The 11,141-nt window shown below is 39.7% G+C and overlaps 3 protein-coding genes across 6 annotated transcripts; 1 reads left to right on the forward strand and 2 right to left on the reverse strand.

The window, feature by feature from the left end:
* Positions 1–3,258: 3,258 nt before the first annotated feature.
* tmem82 (transmembrane protein 82) lies at positions 3,259–6,462 on the reverse strand. 2 transcript variants are annotated; one of them, XM_086043651.1, is made up of 6 exons: positions 6,342–6,462; positions 6,198–6,267; positions 5,956–6,124; positions 4,631–5,051; positions 4,202–4,389; positions 3,259–4,126 (listed from the first exon to the last, which is right to left on the reverse strand). In XM_086043651.1, exons 1-6 carry the CDS (start codon positions 6,430–6,432, stop codon positions 4,121–4,123), a joined length of 945 nt encoding a protein of 314 aa, XP_085899777.1. In that variant the 5' UTR covers positions 6,433–6,462; the 3' UTR covers positions 3,259–4,120. The 2 variants fall into 2 exon arrangements, with proteins under 2 accessions (XP_085899777.1, XP_085899693.1); XM_086043567.1 differs by having other exon boundaries at positions 4,198–4,389.
* smim1 (small integral membrane protein 1) lies at positions 6,359–8,584 on the forward strand. Of its 2 annotated transcripts, none has more exons than XM_086044262.1 (3): positions 6,359–6,758; positions 7,518–7,646; positions 7,803–8,584. In XM_086044262.1, the coding sequence occupies exons 2-3, from the start codon at positions 7,555–7,557 to the stop codon at positions 7,924–7,926; spliced, it is 216 nt and encodes a 71-aa protein (XP_085900388.1). In that variant the 5' UTR covers positions 6,359–6,758; positions 7,518–7,554; the 3' UTR covers positions 7,927–8,584. The 2 variants fall into 2 exon arrangements, with proteins under 2 accessions (XP_085900388.1, XP_085900333.1); XM_086044207.1 differs by lacking the exon at positions 6,359–6,758 and adding an exon at positions 7,071–7,436.
* mad2l2 (mitotic arrest deficient 2 like 2) lies at positions 6,817–11,079 on the reverse strand. Of its 2 annotated transcripts, none has more exons than XM_086044009.1 (8): positions 10,750–11,079; positions 10,394–10,548; positions 10,247–10,318; positions 10,075–10,175; positions 9,905–9,999; positions 9,735–9,808; positions 9,539–9,631; positions 6,817–8,602 (listed from the first exon to the last, which is right to left on the reverse strand). In XM_086044009.1, the coding sequence occupies exons 1-8, from the start codon at positions 10,787–10,789 to the stop codon at positions 8,564–8,566; spliced, it is 669 nt and encodes a 222-aa protein (XP_085900135.1). In that variant the 5' UTR covers positions 10,790–11,079; the 3' UTR covers positions 6,817–8,563. The 2 variants fall into 2 exon arrangements, with proteins under 2 accessions (XP_085900135.1, XP_085900213.1); XM_086044087.1 differs by having other exon boundaries at positions 10,394–10,512; positions 10,750–11,078.
* Between the last annotated feature and the right edge of the window lie 62 nt (positions 11,080–11,141).

Genomic DNA, 11,141 nt, shown 5'->3' on the forward strand with positions numbered 1-11,141 from the left:
TTTTACACGAAGATATCTACCCTGTGTGTATTTATTTCGGTCTAGAAGGGTGGGGTGGGCATAGTATTTTAAGTGCTCGACATAATAAAGTCGTGGTAAAGCAACGCAGTGTACTCTTTGTCAAACGCCATTTTGTGTGATTTTTAATACAGGGGCGTCGTCAGCCATTTTGCCCCCTTTCTGTTCTTGCTGTACAATCGTGTCCAAAATTTTGAGAATGACACATATATTATTTTTCACCAATTCTACTCATTTTTTTATGATGGAAAATTGGAATATACTCTCGAATGTAATTAGAAGTGATCAGATTAATTGAAATGAATTGCCTTATCCCTATTTGCCATGAAAATGAACTCCCCCCCCCCCCCCCCCGCAAATTTCCACTGCAACTCAGCCCTGACACAAAAGGACCAGCTGACATCATTATGTCTGTGAGTGTCTCCTGAACCCAGTTGAGAGTGTTGATGAGGACAATGCTTGAGATCTCTTTGTCATGCTGACTGAGTTAGCTTTAAAAGGAGGGTGGTGCTAGAAGTCATCGTTCTTCCTCTGTTAACCATGGTTACCGGGAAGGTAACACGTGCAGTTGTCATTGCGATGCACATAAAGGGTAAAGATATTGTACAAGACAAGTAAAGATATTGCTGATTGTAAGATTACACCTAGAGCAACCATTTATCGGATCATTAAGAACTTCAAGGAGTGTGGTTCAGTTGCTGTGCAGAAGGCTTCAGGGTAGGGCTGCTCGATTATGTAAAAAATAATCATGATTATTTTGGTAATAATTGAAATCACGATTATCCAAACGATTATTTTTTTGATGTAAAACAAGAACAGGTTTAAACATGTAAAAAAATATTAAGACAACATTCTTTGAAACGCTATAATAATTTAAGTTCGTTTTGGACCCAACAACATTTATTAAATTAATTATTTAAAAAAAAAAATTAAAGTGCAAGTGTATAAATTAAAGTATGGTTTCCTTGTATAAACAAACGAGTTAACTTGCTATGCACTTATAAATTGCCAAAGTAGTAAACTGCTTGGAGTAAAATGCCAATTTTGACAGAATAACAAGACATGTTATTCCCGTTTCATCTACACATTTAGACCTTTGTCTGGAGCCTTTTTTGTTTTGTTTTTAAAGTAATATTTACACATAGTAAACAAAGGTAACGTAATTTGCTTCTGATAAATTATAAATTTAATATGCTGATTGGGTCAAACTAATTTAAATGTTGACTGTTACATACTAGTAATCTATACAATACTTCTAAATTACAGTAGGCCATATATAAACTGTATTACAATACAATGACCAATAATGTTTTCAAATTGCATGTGAAGCAATTTGAAACAAAACTGAACACAAAAATGTGACTTCATATTATAGAGTACACAAGAAATTTAATTTAAGTCACAGTAATAATGTTTAGCATGGTTTCTATTTTTGTGCTAGTAAAAGTAGTATAGATTTGCATAAGATATGTTATTTAAAATAAATCCCTCGTGCCGATTGCGAAGTGGAGTCTGTGCCCTAAACATTTGGAAGCCTTGTCCGGGCAATAGATTCTGTTATCTTTTTGTGTCTCTCAGATGTTGATGCGTGGGGTTTGCTGCTTACAGTGTTTCAATGACTGACATTTGCGTTGCGGACGACGCCAACTCTCTGTGTTTTCTTGCTTTGGTGTATCATAACATCATAAACCAAACGATGGTTGAATAGATTCATTGTGTTGCCGGTGGATGCAGAGACAACTTGCACTTTATACGTCTTTGCTCGCCGTCTTCCACGGCAAACCCAAAATGTAACCAAATAAGCGATTTCGACATACCTTGCTTGTTTACAAGTCGTTCCTGTGAACGAATTATTGAATTTCGAATAATTGCACAGCCCCACTTCAGGGTGCCCAAGAAAGTCCAGCAAACTGGGATTGGAATGCTGATGGCTGGGGTAAAGTCATTTTCTCTGATGAATCCCCTTTTAAATTGGGGCATCTGGAAAAAAGCTTGTCTGAGGAAGAAAAGGTGAGCGCTACCATCCGTCCTGTGTCATGCCAACAATAAATAAAGCATCCTGAGACCTTTCCTGGGCTCACAATTTTGCCTAAAAACACCCATGAATAAAGAATGGTACCAAAACATCCTCAGAGAGCAACTTCTCCCAACCATCCACGAACAATTTGGTGATGAACAATTCCTTTTCCAGCATGATGGAGCACCTTGCCATAATGCAAAAGTGATAACTATATGGCTCAGAGAGAAAAACATCCACATTTGGGGTCCATGGCCAGGAAACTACCCAGATCTTAATCCCATTAAGAACTTGTGGTCAATCCTCAGTAGGTGGTTGGGCAAACAAAAACGGACAAACTCCAAGCATTGATTATTCAAGAATAGGCTGTCATCAGTCAAGATGTGGCCCAGAAGTTAATTGACAGCGTGCCAGGGCAAATTGCAGAAGTCTTGAAAAAGAAGGGTCAACACTGCAAATATTGATTCTTTGCATAAATGTCATTTGTCAATAAAAGTCTTTGACAGTTACAAAATTCTTGTAATTATACTTCAGTATATCATAGTAACATCTAACAAAAATATAAACACTGAAGCAGCAAACTTTGTGAAAACCAATACTTGTGTCATCCTCAAATGTTTTTGGCCACGACTGTAGTACTAGAGGTGGGGCATACGGTAATCTGTTTTTACCTAGTGGCAGCGGCGATGAAGACTTCTCCCCCCAAAGTTGTTATGTTGTCCCCTGGGCACCAGGATTTGTGTTAACAGCCATTCTATGTCATTAGTGCAGGTGTTAACATAACGTGTTGTTTCCAAAATGGCTGTCATGAAAATGTTTACATGTTTAGCTTTGCTTGATTAAACATTCAGTTTCATCACTGCCTTAAATCTTGTGTCCATTCGTCATGTTCATTTTGTCGTGACTACAGTTTGCAATGTAACATGTTGAGACAAGACATATTTAGAGATGGCAAATTCAGGTCCAGGAAGTAGAAACCCTACCACAGTTTGGCTTTAACCACAGGTGTTTCTACTCAACCGGTAGGTAAACCAGCTCAGTTGATCAACTGGCAGTGTTTTTGCTTTCTGGACCTGGATTTCCCATCTCTGGACATATTTATGGACAAATATAGTACAGTGCAGAAGCCTTACATGATGGAGCTTTACTCTGACAAACTGAAGAAATGCAAATCATTACATTCTGCCTCGTGTCCTCCTGGTCACTTTGGTGCTCATTTTCAATATTTCTTAATCCTCTTCAACCTGCCCACTTAAAATATGATGTATGTACACAATAATTTCAAAAATGTCCAAAAAATAATTTTACATTTAGTATTTACACGATTTATTCATATGACAGCTAACACTCAAACTTCAGTGGTAGTTGTTACTCTATAATCACTAATCCTCCTTGTTAGTTACAAAACTTATTAAAAATGCACCACCCATCATCAATCAGCATTTCTGAAAAATGCAACTGATTTCTACTAAAATGTCATATTTAATGCACTGCAACAAAAATAACCCCCGTTTGCAAAACCTTTTCTACTGTTGCTTGGAAACTAGCATCTAAGCGTTAGACGGGTTAAATGCAGCAGTGAAACAATTTATCCTACCCATGAAAGGTAATCCCATGCAATCTATTCACGAATGTTTGGCGATTTGAACAACGCCAAGCAGAACGATGACGCGGCACCATTTTTCAAGTCTTGACTAATGACTGTCACAATATGGCGTACATCCTCATACAAAATTTTACATTTCTCTTTTTTTTCTGACAAGATTGGGTGCTGAGTGTACATTAATGTACTTTTTTGATTTTGGCAAACGGCTGCAATGACACAGACAGAAAGTGACAAATTTCAAGGTCTGAATACTTTCCGTACCCACTGTATATGATCCGGACGATTTTTTTTACGACGTCTAAAGATGTCTATGAGGTATACTTGGATGTACCTCAACTTCCAAGTGAAGTCACATTGTTCTCCCTTGGACAGACTGACTACAAACTCTTTGAGATCGATTCAACAGCACCTCTGCTGGTTGCATCCTAGTAGTGCACTCCCTTTGGCCAAGGGAATCCTTAAAAATCAATTTGTCATCTTCATCCCTGGAAACACATTTGCACATATTTTCCCGAGCTGTTAATATCCTTTGGCTCTGGACCATTTTGAGGATCACTAACCTGCGAGAAGATTGCATCCATCAGATCTGTCGCGGGGATCAGACAGCTGGCCTCACCCAGGAAACACACGAGAATGTGGAGTACATCGGCCCAGCGTCCAACAGTCAGCATCAGGACCATTAACGCACCGAGACGCACCACCACCGAGCTCAGGAGCGCCTGGCTTGCTGGCAGATTGTGCTGCTCGTCTGCTTAAGGAAGATGTAATATTGAATCAAATAATCTGTTAACCATTTAGTTGAAAGTTTCAAATGATTATAAAGTGCTTTGAGATCATACTTTGTGTTCTATATACAGTTACCACTATTAATGTAGGCAGTTATAAAAAGGTTTATCCAACATGTCAATTACTCACATTTTTTCACTATTTGCAGCAGGATTTAGCCCCTACCCCCCCTATACTGTACCCTTCTTAAGATAACATCTCACCCTGCATATACACCACCAGCAGAGTGTAACAAATCGTCAGCGGAGTCCAAAACTTAAGTGCATCTGTTGCAGACAGGAAGTGCTGATTGATGATCGCTACAGCTGCCACCACAGCCACGGTGAAGGCGACGATGAGTATCCCGCATAGCGTGGGAAGCAGCAGAGGGCCGCGGCCGTATGTCAGCAGGCCGACGCAAATGCCGCAGTAACGCTGCGAGCTGTGCAGTTTGTACAGAGTCGCAACGTGCCACTGTAAGGCTGAGGCCTTCCTGGCCAGCCAACAGCTGAGCGCTGTGGCCAGGAGCGAGCATAGCAAGCGATGCGGAGCCCCTTCGTGGAGGAATTGTAGCGTGCAGCTGAGGGCACATCCCAGGGAGAATTGGCTCTGAACCATGAGGTGCTGGAGCACCTTCAGAGAGTCCTGAATAACACAATTGCACAAAAACGTGAGACCAGGAACCATAAGCAACTTAAAGGGGTAGTCAACCCAAACATATAAAGAATGTTCTTTGCAGGCCCACTAGTTGAAACACGGCATTCTGATTAACATTGCATTTGTGGAATGAGGACTTATTTACTAGGACTTAATCACAGTTTACATGTTTTCTGAAGCTGAGCCATGATTGATCGTTATCTGAGCCCTGAGCAACTGTGATGTCATTTTCATTCGACAGAAGTGACAAAATGGCCGCCCCGCTGTGATGGCTAAAAATGGCTGGATTTTGCTGCTTAAAGCGGAAGTCAACACAAACATTTTTTTTTCAAGAATATGTTCTATGCAAGACCACTAGTTGGAATAGGGCATTTTGATAAATATTGTATTTGTGGAATAAGTGTGAATCCACTTGTTTTTAGACATCTCCGGGGGCGTCCATTTTGTCTTATGTCGACTGGAAACGACATCACAACTGCTCACAATGACCAATCACGGCTCAGATTAAAAAAACAGGTCAGTCGTTTTCTGACTTGCCTTGTAAGGACATTTTTGGGGTTGACTTTGTCTTTAAAGTCACACTCAAATTCAATGACCCAGTTACTACAGTGTAGGATGGTGACCCCTAGTGCACAAAAATAATACTGCACCTCACATGCATATATTTCATTGTTATGTATGAACGGGGATTCAATTAATATATAAATAATAGAATATCATTTTGGTAGGTAATTTACAGATTTCGTTGATTGCATGGGTGTTTTTTTGTTTTACTAGCTTCCAATCCCAAGTATTTACACATCTTAAAATCCTTTCTCTGATGTGCTGAGGAACGTCTCATTTTTTTTGTTTTCATGAGGCAACTGCAACTTCATGCCATTTGCTTTCTTACCGGTCCCCGTGTAACCCATCCAGAAACAGCTCGAAGACAAAATTCCAACACCACCAGGGAGGCCACACGAGAACCTACAGCAGCCAGCATCCCGGCCACAAAGACAAAGTGCAGCATCCCCGCCAGTCCGCGTTTAACCCTCCTCTGACTCGATGCATCTTTTTCACTCCTGCTGTGTTACAGGAAGAGGAAATGAACCAGTCGTACTGTACTTTGAAGTCAAATTGCAGTGTCAAATGTACCTTCCTTCAACATACAAACGCACTCTGAGAAAGGAGCCGAGCACGGAGATCCCACATGCACCAACAAGTCCTATAGATAGTATAGTACACGTCATTTCATTGTCTCAAAATAACATGTGAAATAAAAACGTGATGGAGTCTCACCTTGAAGCAAACGACACACCACATTCACGTTCAGAGCCCACCACCCTGTCAAGTAGGATGTCGGCAGCAGCGACATGATGAATGAAATCATATTGCTTGAAAAAAACTCATTCACTTCAAATGCCAATGATAGCAGTGCATCCCATTTAAATCGGCATATGTATACTTTGTGGTTAATCCGCGTGGTTTCACAAAAAGTGACATTTATTTCTGGTCGTTCAGGGTTAAGCCTTGCCCAACCTGAAGCTTGTACCAAAGGTCGGCCATATGACTCACGGCAGATAATGGCGGCACACAAGGAAATATTTGACATGAATGACAGTGATGTCACGAGCCTTTTGAGAGAAGCATTGGACAAAAATGCGACCTGTATGAATAAAAATTATTCCAAGACCTGGTGAAGGGCTTTAACATTAGGTAAGTTTCTCTGGGAATTAATGGATAATTTAAAGAACTTTGACAATACAATCTCATGTATGTTGCTAAAATGTGTGTCTTTAATTATGTTACATACATGTGTATTTAATCTACAATGTTCAAGCTTTTATACACACACACACACACACACACACAATACACAAAATTATTTACTTTTTTTTATTGCGTGTAAATATGACATTAAAAAAAAAAGACCCTACATTTTGAGTTCATTCCCTTTAACTGTCATCATGAATTCCAATACAATTGAATTCCAAAACTCACTCACTAAAGTTCCCTTGGAAAGATTCAGAACATCTTCCACACATTGAGGTGTCGCTGTTTTTGTTTGCCATTTTCCAAGGGTGCATCATGTCACATACTCATTTTACACACTTATGGTTAATCTTAATCACACTGCTCACCCTCAAAGTCCACTTTGAGTCAAAGTCCACATATTGCGGCGTTAAAGTGTTTGAAGTAGTCACCAACAAGGATTAAGCACCCACATCTTGATTGGACTTTGTCATAGCAAGTCATATAAACAAACATACAGTGCAGCATGCTAGCAGTAGAGGACAACAAATTAATTTATGGCCGGCTGAGCCCAGTGAACACATGAAAGTCCTGTGTGCCATCCCTCTCCCGCTCCCATTAGAGGCTTTCAAATTCCCCGAGGCAGGTTCCACACATTCAGGATTGCGATGGTGTTCTTGAATGAGGATCTTTCCTATCTCTGACATAACTTCCTGTGCACAGGCATTAAAGACCGAAGAGGTGACTGAAGACTTCCCACATGGAAGCCAACGGTGCTAGTGTTCAATACAACCGCTGGAATGAGGACAACATCAACATGAACGTGGAGGCGTCACAGTCCTCCATGACGAGGTGAGTACGTTTCGACCTTGTAGTACCATGACGTTCTGACGCCGCACAATCTTCCGGGAAAATATGCCTCCAAGCTGTCTGTAGGCGTTAACACTATACGTGTTATGGCTGTAGAGAGTAAGTTAAATGTAATGTTTGGTGATGCGTTGTTTTCAGGCTCTATAACAGAATGTGCACGGGCAAGACTGGCATCATAGTGAAGGCAGCCGGAGCTCTGGCCGCACTAGTGTCTGTCTTCCTCATAGGATACGTGACAGGATACTACATCCATAGATGCTAATAGAGCCGGAAAATATGAAAAAGCCTTTTTGGATGATCTCCGACATTTGTACTTTTCTATGTTTTCCACTAAAAAAATGACAATCACAAAGCACCGAAATGATGAATTGATAAATCTGACATGCCCACTCCTGATTTTCCAAGTGTCTAGACTCTGGGGGTTCATCTGTACAACTGCGGAATTAATCACTTACACAATGGAAGAATGTCAAGATTTAGTGATATGAAAAACACGCATTTGACAATAACATTAGAAACATTGGTAGCGAATGTAATGTGGTCAATTTTCAAACTCATTGGTGACCTTTGTTATTATGACCAGATAATTGTTCAATTATCCATGCCAACGATGTATAGTGACAGACCCAAGGTACAATTAAGTTGTATTATATCAGCTTTGTACTAGATTAAACAGATTTCACACTGTGCACTTGTGAGTCAATTGAGTCGAGAACATCCTTATTTCATTATTCACACTTGACATTCTTGTTCGGTAGAGTGTTGTCAGATTTGTTTTCTAATGTAGAAATGAGTGCCCTGGCTAAATAAAATTTGTGAAACACTGTGATATTATACCTGTGGAACATTACATTCTTGACAGCTCTACCATCAATTTTTTTGTGCCACATTCATTCCTGCTACATCTTCTGGGCTCGCTCCTCCACATAGAGCTGCATCTGTTCCAAACACACAAAAACACAACTCAGTAGTGGTAAACACAAATGGTAGAAAACTGCAAACATTTCTCAGTTGAACAAAGCGGAAATAAAAAAAATGCTAATTTCTACTGCAGACTTAAAAGAAAATGTACGCTAACAACCATGCAAAATGGTCATCACAACCAAGATGGCTGATAGTACAACACAAGGATGCAATGGCACAGGTTTCAAGTTAGGATTTCACGCTGTGTAAAGTAAATATATATTAAGAGTTTTAAGAAAGGGCTTCAAACAATTGTTTTTTAAACCAGGGTTGGAGTTTGAAAGTAGTGTTTCAAGATGGGGTTTCAAATAGTGGTTTCAAATCAGTCTTATGGTTTCAAAGTAGAATTTCAAAACAGGGTTAAGGTTTTAACTCAGGACTAAGCTTTCAAAGTGCTCATCTGCTTTTTTTTTGTTCTTTCTTTTTTTTTAAGAAACTTCCACAATGATGGCAGGCACTTCTCAAGTTGCTATTACAAGATATGGTAAATGCTCGAGACTAAGATTTCAAATCAGGATAAGGCTTACAAGCAAACAAATTAAGCTTTCAAGATGAGCTTGGGGTTGGACATTAAAATTAAGAGTCTCAAAAGATGGAGCTTCAAAGAAGGGTTTCAATCAGGGTTAGGAAATAAGCCTGTCATGTCACATGGCATGAATGGTATACAGGAAAAGCACATGTCAACAGTTGAATGTTTTCGCCCTCCTTTACGTTAATGTCATCGACAATCACAAGAAAAACTAATCTTAATAGTACTGCATTAAGTACTATTAATACTGTATGTCTGAGTGGATATTAGTACATAGTAATTAGACAATTTACATCAGGGAGCAAGGCCCTTGATACGTGCAAACTATTTCAACATCTCAACATGCAACAGTCGAGGATATACTATACAATGCTTCCTTCACCTTCACTATGTCAGATGTCAAGGTCTTCAGCGGGATGAGTCTGGGCTCCTGCATGTGGACCTCCTGCTCATCAGCAACTATCCATGGGAAATCCTATAAAACAACCAAGTGCCGGAATTTACACAACGCGATACATACCTGCGCCATTTTATCTTTGTTTCCCCCCATACAAGAAGTGTCCATCTTTTGTTCTTACCTTGATGACTTGAACCTTCTCCATGTTGCGTGTGGCAGAATTTCTCGTATGAACTAAGACTGTGAATGAACACTCTGAGAGAAGGTAATTAACAAGTTTGTATCGATTCTGAACAGAAACTCAAATTCATCTAACCACTATGTTATTAATCTGTTCAAATCAGATCTCACCTGGTGGATTATTGTTTAAAACTGCGTCACACACGCTAATCTTCAGAATGAATGCCCTCAGCAGCTGCTCCACATGAGACAGTAATGTGTCTGAGCTAAAAAAATATTTAAAAAATCACACTGGTAGTTTTACACTTGATTATTGTTTCAAAGGACAGGAGCTTGCAAACCTTATAGAGAGCAGCGGCGGTTGAGATATCTCAAACACAAATCTCTCGACTGGATGGTGCTCCTTGTCCATAATGACGACAACCACCTTCTCAGCATCATTCTAACAGGGAAATGGAGGCGAGTGGAAGATCAACATTGTACAGTTGCAATATCACTGAGAGCAGGTCTTACCTTCTCAATAAGCGGCTTTATACAATGAAGTGTATCTTGGATGTACTGGTTTAGCTCAGGGTGGCATGACATCTGCAAAAGTAACCAAACATTTGAGCTGAGGGAGTATGAACACCAATGTGTCAAATGTGTGAGTTCATCCTGTACCTGCACAGGGACATTGTACTTCTTTCGCTTCTGAAATATTCCAGAGGGGTAAACTTCACGGACATACAGGATGAGATGAATGGCAACTTCCAGGAATTCACACAAAATGTCAGCAACCACTGGTGGATCGACACCCGAGTTAATTCTTCTATCGTCTGTAAAGATGCAGCTCCTCATGACAACAAATACCCTGATATATCTTTAGAATTGGAACTGGGCATTAAAATCTTTGTAAATCATGCTGAATTTTTGATTGAGCATTCGTGATGAGAAATTAGTATGAGTTACCGTTTTAACAATGTCTTTTATCTTAAATCGGGGATTGAAAAAGAATGTTTAAGTATTACACGCCATACCTTGTCCAAAATTGAGATCTTGCCTTGTTAGAGTTGTCATTCTTCCAACAATAGAGACATGAAGAAGAAACTGCTCGCTTCCACTTTGGAGCTTGATTTTATTTGTTGTCGCTGTCGACCACGACTACATACCAGAAGCCGAATGCTAAGTAAACCAAATCCCAACTTTAAGAAGATACTTTTAAATACACGCAAATAACTATACACGTGTATATATGTATATAAAAAAACAAAAATAAAATAAAAATCACGGCCGAGAGTCGTGTTTAGCCCGCCGTTTGCGATAATATTCAATCATAGACGGCGCACATTAATGACGTAATAATCATCGTTTTCAAGCCGTTTCTTGTCCACTATTGATGACGTATTTGGTTCGGGGAAACGATCCATTG

This window comes from Filicampus tigris, chromosome 1, assembly GCF_054856515.1.
Source record: "Filicampus tigris isolate MCC_2025a chromosome 1, RoL_Ftig_1.0, whole genome shotgun sequence".
NCBI classification, from domain to species: Eukaryota; Metazoa; Chordata; class Actinopteri; order Syngnathiformes; family Syngnathidae; genus Filicampus; species Filicampus tigris.

Excerpts from the sequence above, each read along its gene's own strand:
- tmem82 (XM_086043567.1), bottom strand. The coding sequence starts at position 6,432 with ATGATTTCATTCATCATGTCGCTGCTGCCGACATCCTACTTGACAGGG. Across the intron at positions 6,125-6,197 it reads CGTTTGTATGTTGAAGGAAG|GAGTGAAAAAGATGCATCGA; the intron begins GTACATTTGACA and ends GTAACACAGCAG. Across the intron at positions 4,127-4,197 it reads TGCAATCTTCTCGCAGGTTA|GGATGAAGATGACAAATTGA; the intron begins GTGATCCTCAAA and ends ATGTGTTTCCAG.
- smim1 (XM_086044262.1), top strand. The coding sequence starts at position 7,555 with ATGGAAGCCAACGGTGCTAGTGTTCAATACAACCGCTGGAATGAGGAC. Across the intron at positions 7,647-7,802 it reads TCACAGTCCTCCATGACGAG|GCTCTATAACAGAATGTGCA; the intron begins GTGAGTACGTTT and ends CGTTGTTTTCAG.
- mad2l2 (XM_086044009.1), bottom strand. The coding sequence starts at position 10,789 with ATGACAACTCTAACAAGGCAAGATCTCAATTTTGGACAAG. Across the intron at positions 10,549-10,749 it reads AGATCTCAATTTTGGACAAG|ACGATAGAAGAATTAACTCG; the intron begins GTATGGCGTGTA and ends GCATCTTTACAG. Across the intron at positions 10,000-10,074 it reads CCGCCGCTGCTCTCTATAAG|CTCAGACACATTACTGTCTC; the intron begins GTTTGCAAGCTC and ends ATATTTTTTTAG.